Genomic DNA, 14,689 nt, shown 5'->3' with positions numbered 1-14,689 from the left:
CAGATTAACATATATTACTGGAAATCGTTAGTACAAAATCAAATACTGGTTTGTAGATCATATATTTAATTCATAATTTTCAAATATATGCGAATGTATATGAGTATGTCTTTTCCAGATTCATTTTCAAGGCAGTATGAAGGCAGTTCATAGAGCTCTTGTGCTGTTGTGCTTACTCAGGTAAAGCTACCACTAAAGCTGGTCTGAATTTTGTCTCAGTTTTTTTGAGGCTTAAAAAGGTGCGTGAAGGAGCAACACACAATGTCAGTGCATGTATGGCATCAGCTGTCCTGGTAGCTATGCAAATAACGTCCATTTCCTACTACTGATCAAAACTTCCTCTGAGCAAGATATCACAATGGACATCTCTCCCAGCATGTGATTTCTTAACTTGACTAATTTACATGTTAATTTCTGTTCTTCCTGCAGTCTTGCAGTCTTTAGACAGTACTTCTCACTAGACAAGGTATTTTGGGAAAAAAAAAAAAAAAAAAAAAAAAAAAAAAGTGACAGTTTCTTCAGTGCCTCTTAGTTGCTGCTGTTGAGAAGCCAAGTACTTCATCTCTCTTTTCCATTTTTTCTTGAATTGTGGCAGATTTTAATTTGGCATCTCCAGTGAACCTTTTGCATATGTTTCCAGGCTACTCAGATGTAGTATATTACTCATAGTTCAGGCTTCGTGTTGTATCAAAATTGTTTTCCCTCTCTAATTGTACTGAAAATTTTATTCTGCAATTTCTGTTAATTCTGATTGCTGTATTTCTTGTCCTGTAGAAGGTTGTAGATGATCTAAGTTATTTTCAATAATTTCAATTTCTTTCTGGGTAGAATGGGCCTTCTAATCAGAGACGAAGATTCAACCCACAGCACCAAAACATCCGTCTCAATGGATCTCTTAAGTCACAAGGTGCCTGTAATGAGGCAGATCAGAATAATATAAAAAGTGGTTCCAGGTCTGAACACAGAAGACAGCAGCATAACAGCTTCAGACCTAAAAATAAAGGAGCTACGAAAAATCAAGAGCAGTCCGCAACTGCAAGGACCACAGAGAATCTGACACATTCGGAAAAGACACGACGGAAGCATCATACAGCAGACACCACAGATCACAGGCCTTTCCGAGGCAGCACTGGCAGGGTGTCACAATGCAATTTATGCCCTGCAAGGATGGAGGTTTCTGCTGATGCCACTGTTCTTTCAGTGCCAGCTGTGACTTTGGTGGCTTAAAATGTCACAGTGAAGGCAGTCAGAAAAATTTTAATCTCTTCAATTTAGTTTCTTGCTCAAGATGCTTGTTGGTGAAGAAAATAAGTAAGAACATAGTCATTTTAAATCTGTTGCTGCTTAAAACTTGTTGGTATCTTTACTACTTACTAATTATTAAAATCATACTTCCAAGGCTTTGCCCAATATGTTCACCGTTACTTTGTCATGGCAGTACAGAATCTTACCAAAGCAGTATTTACTGCTTAGAAGAATAAAATCTAGATTGGAAAAATAAATTGAGAATTAATGTCACAATAGCAAAAGACCTGTTGTAGATATGTGGTTATACCAGTCAACTTTTTTTTTTTTTTGAGCAGTCTCTGTTAGAAGGATCCCAGGACGGCTGTGTGCTGTGGTCTGCAATGAAATCAAATAATCTTATAGAATTTTTCTGCAATCTCTATACACCTTTTTATTTCTGTGCATGTATCTGTGTGCATGTATACACACGCATGCACACTGTATACACACAGTATTGCTATATACAAAAAAAATGAAAAAGCAGTACATTGGATTTTACCTTATTATTCCATAAACTGACATCTTTAAATGTAGCTATAAATTGTATTAAATGTATTACATATAGGTACTTTTCATTGGCAAACTATTTTTATGAAAATGCTTATTTCATTCAAGATTAGATTGTATATAGTCATGGCTATTCACATGCACAGCCCTTTTCTCCATACTTACCAGCCACTTTTCTATGACTAGTTGAATTTATTTTTTGCATATGAAAAGTCACAGGTGTTCTAGACTTGAATCCAAATTATTTTTCTATATTTTTGCTGTAGGAACCATCTGTCCATAATGAGCTATGACTAATAAATTTGTTACAGCAATGTGCAGCAGAATGTGGAGGTACATATTTAAGCAGATATTACATCTTTCTGAGTTTTCTATTAAAATAAAAATCTTAGTGTTAATGTTATGATTCTGTATTTCAGAAAACTTGTTTCTTCAAAAAAAATTAAAATCTCCTTTCTAAAATCTTCTGGTGTTTCCTGCCTTGCACTACCTAACCACTTGTCATCTTATTAAAATTGTTTGATTAATTCAACTGATACCAGCTGGGAGGCTTTCAGTTTGAATTTAGACTGGAACAGGTGTGAGAAACAAAGTTGTGTTTTTGCAGTAGAGAATTCTTTTTCTTTATTCCAACGTAGCTGTGTAGTCATAATAAGGAGAAATGCTAAGTAGGGAAGTGGACAGTAGAAGGCCTCGTTGTTCCAAAATAAGGCAGAAGCTTGAGGAAAAGAGGATGAGCAGTGTGAGAACAGTAAAACAAAGATCACAAGTTCTCAAAACATAAGAAAGGAGAAATTAAAGCACTGAAAAAAAAAAAGAAAGAAAAAGAAAGAAAGAAAAATTGTGCATATATGGTATAGAGGAGTGTCGAGTAGCTTGTGAACCTGTAGGACTCAGCCAACGAGGAAACGGGAGGTGATCAGGCGTCGGGTAATAGGGAATAAAAGGTTATGATTTGTTTACTAAAATGTGCTCCTGATTGACAGGATGCCCATCATTGCAATCACGAATAAAATAAGCTTCACAAAAGATCCTGTCTGAAGAAAATTGAGATTTTTCTCACACAGGCTTTTGCTGTTAGCTAGATTCCAGTGCCACAAGTGCACAGAACAGAACCTTCCCATAAGAATAGAATTGATCTTGGACAATCTTACATTAGAAGTTATTTAACATAGCAAGGTGTCAGAATCGAGACCCAGCATCAAGCAAACTAGAGGTCTGAGGGTCAGACTCAGAAAGGTGTAAAAGGGTCTATTTTCCAGTGAGGTCAGCAAGAGCAGGACACTTGAGTATCTTTAAATGTTTATGCCTATGTTACTGTTTGCTATGGCTTTATGCTAGTTTCCTCTGCCTAATTTCTGTTAGCTGACTGCACACGTTCTTCCTACTACTCAAAAAATAATCACAAAACAGAAAGCAAGCTGCCTTGCTTATGGATAATTTTATTATTTCTCTTGATATCTGTATACTGTTTTTTTCCATGTGAATATTGGTAAAACCTTGTTCTACAAAGCAATCAGGTCTTCTTCATTTGGAATAGTCGTAAGAGAAAAATAAGTATTTGTAGGTAAACTCTGGCTTTTCTTAGTCTTGAAAAAAAAAAAAAAAAAAAAAAAAAACCTTCTTTTAATTACCTGTAAAGTTAATTATCTATCAAGTTTTTAGTCTGAGTGCTTTGAGTAAATGGAACTGAAATTCCAGGATCTGTGCTGTGCAGATCAGAAAAGTAACTTTTCAAAATTTGTCTGCTGCTGTACAGCTTGACCTGTAACCTCACAGTGAGAGATATGACAATTTCCGTACAGCTCTTACACAGGAATCTTACTATATTGTGCTTACATCATTTGTGAAACTTATTTGTATCTCTCCTTGTAGTCTATCCTAAAAGAAATCTGACATACCTATAATTACTTTTACTCCTTCCTCATAGTTTCTCCACTTAACAGGATTATTAAAAGTTGTTTCATTCCATAAATCAACATCCTTACAGGCAGCCTTCCACAAAATAAATGAATTTTGTGACATAAATAATAATAAAACAGGATGTTCTTGCACTCTTCAGCACCACTAATCCTTGATGTGCTGGAGGCTCGATATATGACAGATCCAGGACTAACAGGTGAGAGACAGCATTTCTCATCAGACTATTATGCAAATACATTTGTTGATGAGTGAGAAAAGCGTGGAGTTGGTCAGGCTGGAGAGTGGGCTGGTTCTGGGAACTCTGCAGTCTTGATGCATCAAATATGCTTTAATTTTGCAGTACACATTTTAACTATGTTGCATGGCTGGGCTCTGAAACAGCTCTGTCAATGTTATTGCTTTGTCTTCCAGTTCTTACGTCTCTGTGGCTGCAATTGTATTTGCCAGTTTCGAGGGGTGTCTTGCTGCTCGCCATACTCATAAGTAATTAATAAGTGGGCTTATCTTCAACAAAACTCTTGTAATCTTCAAAGTTTGTCTTAGTTATGTGTAGTCAAAGCCAGTTATGTGTGACACTCCTTTTAATATAATGGATTTGTATAGGGGTCAGTGAGAGAAGAAATTGGTGGACACTGGACCTTCAGGCCAGCAAGCCTTTTTTTTAATATATATATATATATAAATCCCCTACTTTGCAAAGTAAATACAATTGTTTGTCATCACCAAAATCATGGAATTCCTATTGCATTTTGTGTGCTCTTTTGAAATTGGAAACGTGTCCGAAAGGGCAATATTTGAAAGCAGGTTTGATCTTTTTGTCTTTTATGTATGATTAAATTTAGATTAACACTAGAACTCAGCAAAATAAAAGACCAAATATTGGAAAACTAGAAAGAGAATGTAATTCAACATAGCCAGGTTATACTAAGCCAAACTTAAAAATTTTTAGCATGTTTTATTTTTTTTAATAACTTAATGTCATTGAAAAAGTCACTCTAAAACTGAAACACTAATAATTCTGGAAAGGAAAAGTTAATCCTCTGGTTTTCATACCACTTTGCTGGACCCTGCTGAGACCACCTGGTCTGAGTCTGTATGGATGGCAGTTCCTATAGTGGGTCTATTTCACAGTGTAGAGACTGGGATGCATCAGGATTTTATAAATCAGCTATACCCTTCACTTTCACACACTTGTGACTCCAGCAGAAGAACCATTTGCCGTAGAGGTCCCATGCTTCAGTACCACTGCCAGTTACCAATCTCAACATGTAATAGAAATTTGCCAGAAACTTGAGATAATACAGCTATTTTAGTATAGCAAACAACTAAAACAAGCTGTAACAAAACGTTCATGGATGTTGTACCAGATATATACAGGAAAGCGGCAACTTAGAAAATGGCCAAGTTCTTGATGTAAACTGTGGGCATGCTACACAGCTGATGATGTGGAGTAGTGAATTTGCAAAGCAATTTCCAGCCAAGAGTGGTAAATTATGGTATAAGCAGACAGATTTTGGGGGGGGGGGCAAAATAAAATTCTGTAAGAAGAATACCCCAAAAGCTCAGAAAAGAGCAATGATCTGTAACCTCAGCTGTGTTTCTACTGATCAATCTTTTGTTAAAAGCTGTTGGCTAAATTGAATCTAGATTTTTGTGGGGCTTTGCCACCGCAAAGTATTTACAGTTTTATTTCTAACCATAGTTTGGCTCTTTAGCTGCAGCTAAGGAACAGACAGCTTGACACTCAAGTTTCTGATAGCACAACTGCTTTCCTGTTTTTATCAGGTGAGAACTTTTTCATAGATTGAGAAGAATTAAGTAGATGAAATCTTCTTACTCCTGGGTAGTATGGTATGTCTTCTTAGCCATAGTAAGATTTGTACCACTTAATGTTTGTTATCTAAGCAATTTATTAAAGTAAATAAAATTTATTTAAAAATTATTTATTAATAAATTTATTAAAAGAGTACTTTTCTGCTCTGGAAGAGCTGGCAGGCTAAATAACAGTTTGAAATAAAAAAGAGGAGCAACACTGTATGTGAAGTCAATACTGTCTTGAGAGAAATGTGAATTTTTATTACTAGTATGTATATATTTGAACTGTATTTTGTAGACAAGCATCCCTGAATTAACACTGAGTTCACAGAGGCTCATTTAATTGTATTGTATTTACATGGCCCTGTAAACAAGCCTGATGAAAACTCTCCCTGAGCATCAGTGTTAACACGTGCCTAACACATGAAATAGTATCTGCTTGCTTACTTCCAGTACAAATGAGTTCTTGATACTCTGAAACACAGATAGAATTACATCTGTTTGAAACATCTTGGTGGTAATAGGCCTTTAGCATCACAGTCTTAATCCCAGCGGTATAATTTTCTATAAATTAATTTGGAATCTGCTTTTTTCTTTTTAATCTCCTTGGCCTATATCACAGATAATTTGGAAAGACAATGTGAAAGTGCGGACTAAACTGGAAGTTTAGACAGTGTTCATGAGAAAAAAAAAATCAAAATACACTGGTGATGGAAATGTCAGCCTTTAGAGCACAGCTAGTTGATTACTAGGTTGAACTAACTTTATGCATGTGGTCTCTTCTATAATGAGTGATAATTTCACGAAGATGTAAAGTAAGCCATTGTCACACCAATTGACAAATTGTCTAATCCCACCTGTTTTTAAAAAAAAAAAAGTGTAGCTGTATTAGTTTCCCCAGTCAAACTGTCTGGTACGTACGTACAGCATATCAGAGTTAATAAGCACAGATGCAGTACCAGCTGGTATCTCTTTGATTGAGTTGGACAAGTGAAACATTACCAGAACTGCAGACTTCCAATAAACTTGGGAATGTACATTTTTGAGGAATGTTTAACCTGCAGGAAACTCTCAGACTTGCAGAATTTCTGCTCTTTGTTCCAGGCCTCAAAAAACAGTCTGTTAGCCAGCTTAAGGGATGACTAATCCTAGGACTGGCAAATTTCATTTATTTTGAGCTAACCCCCAGAGAGATTAAATGCTATTTAGGTTCTACAATTTAAAAGGTTTGGGATGTATATAGACAAAGCTATTTTTATAAAGTCACCTTGAAGGGTAATTCTATTCAACTGTCATAAAACTGTTTAACATCAGTCCATCAGTTACAAGAAACTATTAGCAAACTTCATAGCGATTAAAAAAAAAAAAAAAAAAAAGTACTTGCTCAGATGAGTTTAAATAAACATGTTTACATCTCATCCTATTAAAAAATCAAGTCCCCAAAAAAGTAAAAAAATTTTGCTCTACCTCCTCACCACAGCCACTTTCATTCAGTGTTTCAACTACTCAACTTAAAGGGGTGGTTTTTACTTTTTTCTAACCACAAGCCAGTATGTGTACAAAGATGACACTCATTGAAGCCCCTGTAATGCAAATAACATGAATGCTACATAAAAAATACTGTGCTAACAGAATGATTACACAAACACTGAGCTAGTGCAGACTCAGGAAGTCTGAAAGGATTATTATTAAAACTTCCTTTTACACATGTAAAAGTCCATACTTTTTGTGAGCTTTTGCATGATGTTTACAGAAGCCTACAAATTAATCAGAAGTTGAAAAGGAAGGAAATCTGCTTTAGGAAGCATTGTAAAAAGACAAAGTTACGTGGTAAAGGGCTCAGCTACTCAGTAAATACTGAAATAAAAGTCACATGCAAGACAGGTATTTTAAAACTGCCTTTCAGTCAGAGTGTTTTGTATTTCATCAATGATGAGTTGCACACTCAACAGATTACAATGTTAGTATCTTTCTGTATTTTTTCCTTTTTCTGCTCCTCAAGACAGGAAGAGCCTTGGGACTGTTGCTTTTTAGGTTCATTGTTTAAGGAAAAAAACAATAGATTTTAAAGGTAAGCTGGTCCTGAATATATCTATGCATCTCTAGACCAATCGCAGAAAGCTACAGTACTGCTTTCTTTTACAGTAAGTGCTGTGCGTGGCAAAATGTCTCCTTAAAATTGTTAGTACATAAGAGTTTATTTTTTTCACTTTTGCAAATGAAATTTCAAGTCCTTATGGTTATGATGAAAAGCCTGGAACTGTGATTTATTCTAAATGACTGTAAAAATAAAACACTTAAATAACCCTCCCGTAATTCTAATAGTCTCAGGAATTTTAAGAACATTTCATTTTGGCAATGTGATAGGACTTCTCAACACTTGAGGCCAGCTGTATTTACTTTGTTTCAACAGCAGTACCAACAACAAAAAACCCGACCATAACAAACAAGGACACAAAATGAAGACAAGTTTGGAAAATTTAAAAAGAAATGAGCTCTCCAGTCAGAATGTTTTATGTGTAGCTTGAACATAGTTACCAGATTCATCCATTTTCAGAGGAAAGCGTCCACTAAACATGGAAGCTAGCACTGAATCCTTAAAGCGGCATAAAGACTCGCGCCTGGCAGTGTATAAACATCCTCGTACATTAAGTTGTAGAATACCCTGCCCATCTTCAGTCTTGCCATCTTCCACTGCATTTGCAGATAATAATGTTAATTATGAGCTATTCCAACCTGTAACAGATAAAAATAAAACAAATGCTAGTTAAGACTGAACATACTGCACACAGATCTAAGTGTTAGCACTTACGTATTCTTTACATAGTATTATACAACAGCTTGAAGAAGTAACAGTATTTTATATTGCTAGAAAGTGCAAAGTTACTCTTTTGAGGCAAATGGGTAAGCAGGATTTTCTGGTTAGTATGTGTGAAAAGAGCACTGGAAGCACAGTAAAAAAAAAAAGCATTCTGGGAACTCTTGCTCTGACTGTAGTTCAAAGCACTAGAAGTACAATAATTTCGTACTAATAACAACTTGGCTTTTAAAAAATCTGATCTTTAATTAAGACTGCTTTAATTAGTGGTTGAAGCTATCACATCACTAATGCCCCATTTCCCATACTTGCATATGCCTTGAGCTCCCTGCAGGATGAGGGGTCCTGCGTGGACAGAAAATATTTGGCACACGAATCAGAAGAAAATCTTCAAAAGTTTTTTTTGTTTGTTTTTCTTTTTTAGATCATGCACTCTAAGGAGCAGTAACTCGCAGTACATGCTTTCTGCCCGGCAACTGCTACTGCTCCACTAAAACCAGCTGATTTGACCGCAGCCCCTCGAGGAGGCCGATGGAAACCATTCGTTTAAAAGCCGCCCCCGCAGCAGGCCAGGGCTCTCCCCTCCTGTCTACGGGGAGCCCTGACCTGCAGGACGGGAAAGCCCGCCCCTGCTCGCCGGGTTCCGCCGGCGGGCCTGGAGCAGGCCGCGCCTCAGCGCGCACGAGGCGGTGAGGACGGCCCATCAGCCCGCTCTGCCCCCAGGGACGGCTGACGGCCCGCATTACCTGCGCCGCCGCGTCCCGCCTCCCTAGGCCTGACGGGCCAGGCCGCCGCCGGGCCTGCTCGGCTCCACAAAATGGCGGCAGGAAGGGCTGGGCCGGCGGTGTGCGCGACGACGACAGAGGGGTAGAGGCTGTGACGCTAGGTGGCTGCGGCGGTAGCTTCCGCACGGTCTCTCTGGCGGCCGGCCTGGCCTCAAGGTACGGGGAGTAGGCGCCCCCTGCCTCCTCTGCTCCGGCGCGCGTCCCTCGGGCACGGTTCTGGTGTCCTTGCCCTCTGCTTCAGCCCAGTGTGGAAGCTAGGGTGATGGGTGCTTGTTTCCCCTGGGATGGCACATCCCTAATTGCAGCACTCGCTAAAACAGGTGTTTTCACAAGGATGATGTGATACTGATACGTGATCTGAGCATGATGAAGGAAAAGTTTAACAGTGCAAAAATTAAGAGAAGGAAATTTTAAAAATTAACAGAATTTAACAGAAGGAAAAACTTAACAGTGAGAAACTCTGGTTCCACATACTTTCTGGAAAGTATGAGCTGATTGTGTAGAAAATGCAGTTAGAAGTAACAAAACCTAGAAAGTTAATAATATATTCTAATTGGTACCTGCATCTTAGTAAGAATGCAGTTAACTTTACACTCCATAAGAAATGTGCCCATCTTTTATTTAATTAGTTTACCTAGCAAATTAACTCATTTATATATCAACAATTCATGCTGATTTTTATCCTGCATTGTCCTTTTTAAAATTATTATTCAACATTCTCACTGTGCAGTTAGCTATGTTAAAATAGTCTGGTTTATTACTACACTTTGATTTTAAGAATACCAAAATATGTATATGTTACTGCAGTTTCAGTTATTTAGGGCCATAGTCTTATAATTCAGTTTCCTCTGGTCACAAGTGAAGGACATTAAAGGAAAGAAGCGTCTAAGTCACGTTGCATCTGGTTGCAGTAGGAATATAATAAATTTTGTTTGAAATTGTGTTACTTAGATTTCCTGCTACATAGAACTTGCTTCTTTTTGTCTTAATTCTGATTTTATTAGAATGGCAATTAAAGCTACAGTAAATACTTCACATTTCCTTTTTCTTAGCAACTCAGCATGCAACAGGTGCAGCAAAGGAAGAAAATACTATGCAGGGGCCATGGATCCTATGTGCTCTTTGAACATGACTTTGCTACAGAAGTACCCAGAAGCCAGGTCAGAACAGGTGCTTGAATTTCTGTCCAGTAGGTTCTTACCAGAAAGATGAAGGAAATTATGTTCTTTAATGTTTGGTTCCTAATTAATTAGTAAGCACACAAGTTACAACTTGACACTGAATTATGATACAGGCTGAAAATTGCTGTATGTTATACGTCCTCTAAAATAAGTGGAAATGTATATAATAGATTATTTCTGTGGAATAATGCTGTCTGTTCTAACTGTATCTTTAGAAAGGACATAATATATGTTGTCCCATACTCACTGGGAACAGTTCATACATAGCAACTGCAACTTAAATGCATCCATCATTATCAAGTTGTAAAGTAATTTAAGTTAAAGCATCCAGTCTATTGCACTCTATAAAACATTCACCTTAAGATGTAGCTTCCAATGCTTGTTTATGTCTTCAGGCAGGCTTGTTTTTTTCCTCAGAAAGTCTGAGTAAGGTTCCTTCCAGTGTTTCTGAATTGAGAGTCCAGAACAGTATACATGCTTTCAGTTAATATACAAAAGCAATATACATGTGAATATTAAGTTTTGGACCTCGCATTTCACCATTTGAAATATTTTTACTGTTCAAGCTTAGAAATGCAAGTACTTGGTATAGAAGCATGCAGCATAACCAACCTGCACAAGCAAACTGCATTTTGAGCTGCATGTTCTTGGTATACAAACATGGGGACTTTTTGTTTTTGACTACTTTCCAAAGGAAGCCAGACTAACAATTTCATCCTCTATGTGTTTGTGTTTCAATTTACCAATTTTGGTCAAATTTGACAGAGAAGAGGTATTAAGAAACAAATTTTCATTGAACTTTAGCAAAAAAGGATGTGATTAGAGGAAAATATTAATACTATAATTTCAGGAAAAGCTTTAAGTGTGAGCTTGAGTCATTTTGGGCATCAGAAAATCTTCATGGGGACAAGCTGTTCTGAATAGTCTTCCCCACAGAAGTGCTTTAGTCATAGCTCATGCTTTACTAGAACCCAGGGGATTAATTCCTCAACTAAGATCTTTCTCAGAGATGGATGTGTAGATATCTATTAAGATGCAAATTCAGTCCAACATTTCCCACATGGTTAGTACTATTAAAACAGTTTTGTCTGCATCTGTCTCCTTTCTCCCTCTCACTTCTACTCAGTTTAAAGACTGGTCATAGGACCTCAAATGACTGAAAATCAGACTTCTGCTCTTAATATATATTTAAGGTATGTAGGCTGTGAAACGTGGCAGTTTCAGGCTCTTTCCTGTTTTGAGCAGCTGGCAATAAACTGGAGATTTTTAAATGTGAAATGTTACAGTGTGGGAGTTCCTCAGCAAAGTTCAAAGGAAAGTATGACTACAGGTGGCAACATAACTTTTGATGTTTTAAGTTTATTGTCAGCAGTTCTGACATAAATATCAACTGCAATCAAGTAAGTGATCGCTTCTTTAGGAGTTGGGACTATGGTGCAACTGAAGGAACACCTTCTGGAAAGCAAAAGGAGGTAAATTATATTAATTTATTTGTCTTTCTGTTCTTAAACAACAAAAGGTTGTTTTTTCTACAATGCTACTGATACTTATTGTTTGATTCCTTTGATTTACTTCTTAGCAAGAGGTAAAGTTATCACATGATAATCTTTTTTTTTGAGAATTACTGGATCACAGAACCTTAATTATTCTCAGTGTTACAATGTATATGCGACAACTTTTTAGCCGGTAAGTTTGCCACCTGCTCTTGCTTCCATGTATCGTTTTATTCAGTTGTCATTCAACGATTCCATTGTAAAAAAAACTCTTTATATCATACGGGGGGGGGGGGGGGGGGTTGGGTAAAACTGTGAGCACGGGTCAGCCTGCAGGCTGCCGCTGCTTCCAGGAGGGGCCGTTTTCCCGCCGGCAGCGCCGCCACGCGTTACCCTCCCACACGCACCTCCGTGGCGGTTGGGGGTCGCGAGCGGCTCGGCCCAACGGCTGTCCGCCAGCGGGGGCTCGCGCAGCCGTTGGCGACCCGCGAGGCGAGGCGGGAGCGGGCGCGCAGCCCCTCAGCGGCGAGGACGAGGGAGCTCCGAGGGGCGGGTGGAGGTGAGACCTTCCTCCAACAAGCGGTTTGCGGGGTCCTCTGGCCCTTTTCCGCCTGAGCTTGCGGATCGGTCCCTATTGCTGTGTACTTAAATGTGTAGTTTTTCTGTCGTGGTTTGTTTAAAAAAAGGTTGTGCTTAAAATTTGACCTGGCAGAGGTGATTGTCAAGTGGTGGAACTTTTTTTTTTTCTTTTTTTTAACCTCTACTTTTAAGCCTAAATTTGGATAGATAACTTGAGGGAGTGAACAAAAGCAAAAATCTGTCAACATTCTAAGTTGTCATATTTGTTAGTTAGATTTTTTTTGCTGCTGTAATAACGTGACTTAAATGTTGTGGAACAAATCATTAACTTGTTTGAATTCATTGAATGAAAGTGAAGACTGAGGTGATTTTTCCTCAACTTTATAGATAATAAATCCTGATAAGAGATAATGCAACTTACTATTTAAATAGTATCATGTATCATTTGGGGATTCCTCTTGATAATGTGCAGGTTGATCTTTATGATGGATAAACAAGCAACTGCTAAGTTATCTACCACTTCAGATGCTGTTGAAGGGTGTATGAAGAGGGATAGAACATCACAAACTACAAAACTGAATGCTTCTTTGGCAACTAAAATCAAAACTAAATTATTAAGTAAGTCCTGTTAAAATAAAACTGAAGCCATTTTACTATAATTAAAGTGTATGACTTCAAAAGTAATAGCAATTGTATTTAACGTGATTTGCTGAATCGCTGCTGTTACAAATGTATATATGTTGAGGATTTTAGGAGAGTCTGAAGGTTAAAACACATGATTGTATGTTGATTATTTATCTAATTCTCTAAATATTTTCAGTGTTTGCTCTCTGGCGTGCTAGCGTTTTATAAAGAACACACTCAAGTGTATTTCTAACATCCATGTCCTATTTATCTGGGACATCTAAAAACTGAGGTACCAAAAAGAGTAAGATCAATGACCTTACATAGTTGAAATAGTATAGTACATAAAACTCCCGTTTGAAAAATGGGTTTTATATAAAATTCTTAATTGAGGCACTTACATATATATATATATATATATATGTATATATATAATCAAGGAAGACTATAAATACTAATTTTGATTGTTGGGTTACAGGTCACAGAAGTAATAGCATAAGACAATGAATAAAAGTAGCTATAGCAGATTTCAAGCGAACTTTTCTCCTTTTGGTACTGTAAAACAGTATGGCCAGGCTTATCTCTGTCTTATTTCAGCATTAAAGCTAACTCTGTGTATACTATGAGACAAAATGTTAATCTTGGTAATATGCTGCATCACTGGAAAAAAAAAAAGTTCTCAAAAGGTTCAGTAACAGATATGAGTAGGCACGTTTTCATTAGTACAGCAGGGAGGATCTGGATAGGCTGGACCGATTGGGCGAGGCCAACGGTATGAAGTTCAACAAGGCCAAGTGCCGGATCCTGCACCTGGGGCACAACAACCCCAAACAAAGCTACGGGCTGGGAGATGTGTGGTTAGAAAGCTGCCTGGCAGAGAAGGACCTGGGAGGATTGGTTGACAGTCGGCTGAATATGAGCCAGCAGTGTGCTCAGGCGGCCAGGAAGGCCAGCAGCATCCTGGCTTGCATAAGAAACAGCGTGGCCAGCAGGTCCAGGGAAGTGATTGTCCCCCTATACTCAGCTCTGGTGAGGCCACACCTTGAGTACTGTGTTCAGTTTTGGGCCCCTCACTACAAGAAGGACATGGAGGTGCTTGAGCGGGCCCAGAGAGGGGCAGCGAAGCTGGTGAAGGGTCTGGAGAACAAGTCTTACGAGGGGCGGCTGAAGGAGCTGGGACTGTTTAGCCTGGAGAAGAGGAGGCTCAGGGGTGACCTTATTGCAGTCTACAGGTACCTGAAGGGAGGCTGTAGCGAGGTGGGGGTTGGTCTATTCTCCCACGTGCCTGGTGACAGGACGAGGGGGAATGGGCTAAAGTTGCGCCAGGGGAGGTTTAGGTTGGATATTAGGAAGAACTTCTTTACTGAACGGGTTGTTAGTCACTGGAATGGTCTGCCCAGGGAAGTGGTTGAGTCACCATCCCTGGAGGTCTTTAAAAGACGTTTAGATGTAGAGCTTAGGGATATGGTTTAGTGGAAGATTTGTTAGCGTTAGGTCAGAGGTTGGACTCTGTGATCTTGGAGGTCTCTTCCAACCTAGACTATTCTGTGATTCTGAGTGTATTTCTAATTTAAAGCTTTTTTTATTGCTGAAACATGATTTTGCTCATAATGTTTGAACTTTTTAATTGTAACATTATATATATATATATATATATATATATATATATATATATAT

The 14,689-nt window shown here is 38.2% G+C and overlaps 2 protein-coding genes and 1 long non-coding RNA gene across 4 annotated transcripts in view; 2 read left to right on the top strand and 1 right to left on the bottom strand.

Moving 5' to 3' along the window:
* SPATS2L (spermatogenesis associated serine rich 2 like) overlaps positions 1-2,257 on the top strand; it is a 74,445-nt gene extending 72,188 nt beyond the window's left edge. The window contains exon 11 of one of the 2 annotated variants that reach the window (XM_035332398.1): positions 829-2,257. In XM_035332398.1, the coding sequence (XP_035188289.1) occupies positions 829-1,227 (399 nt within the window). In that variant the 3' untranslated portion in view covers positions 1,228-2,257. The remainder of the gene's footprint in view (positions 1-828) is intronic. The other variant, XM_035332399.1, reaches the window with a different exon arrangement.
* A 5,515-nt stretch (positions 2,258-7,772) lies between these two features.
* LOC118170287 lies at positions 7,773-9,177 on the bottom strand. Its single transcript, XR_004752625.1, has 2 exons — positions 9,097-9,177; positions 7,773-8,268 (listed from the first exon to the last, which is right to left on the bottom strand). It is a non-coding gene; the product is annotated as an uncharacterized LOC118170287 (long non-coding RNA).
* A 976-nt stretch (positions 9,178-10,153) lies between these two features.
* SGO2 (shugoshin 2) overlaps positions 10,154-14,689 on the top strand; it is a 15,005-nt gene continuing 10,469 nt past the window's right edge. The window contains exons 1-3 of the mRNA XM_035332396.1: positions 10,154-10,295; positions 11,737-11,788; positions 12,861-13,006. Of these exons, the coding sequence (XP_035188287.1) occupies positions 11,748-11,788; positions 12,861-13,006 (187 nt within the window). The 5' untranslated portion in view covers positions 10,154-10,295; positions 11,737-11,747. The remainder of the gene's footprint in view (positions 10,296-11,736; positions 11,789-12,860; positions 13,007-14,689) is intronic.

This window comes from Oxyura jamaicensis, chromosome 7 (assembly GCF_011077185.1).
Source record: "Oxyura jamaicensis isolate SHBP4307 breed ruddy duck chromosome 7, BPBGC_Ojam_1.0, whole genome shotgun sequence".
In the NCBI taxonomy this organism is placed as follows: Eukaryota; Metazoa; Chordata; class Aves; order Anseriformes; family Anatidae; genus Oxyura; species Oxyura jamaicensis.
Note: the sequence above shows the minus strand (reverse complement) of the source record. Positions and strands in the feature narration are given on the sequence as shown.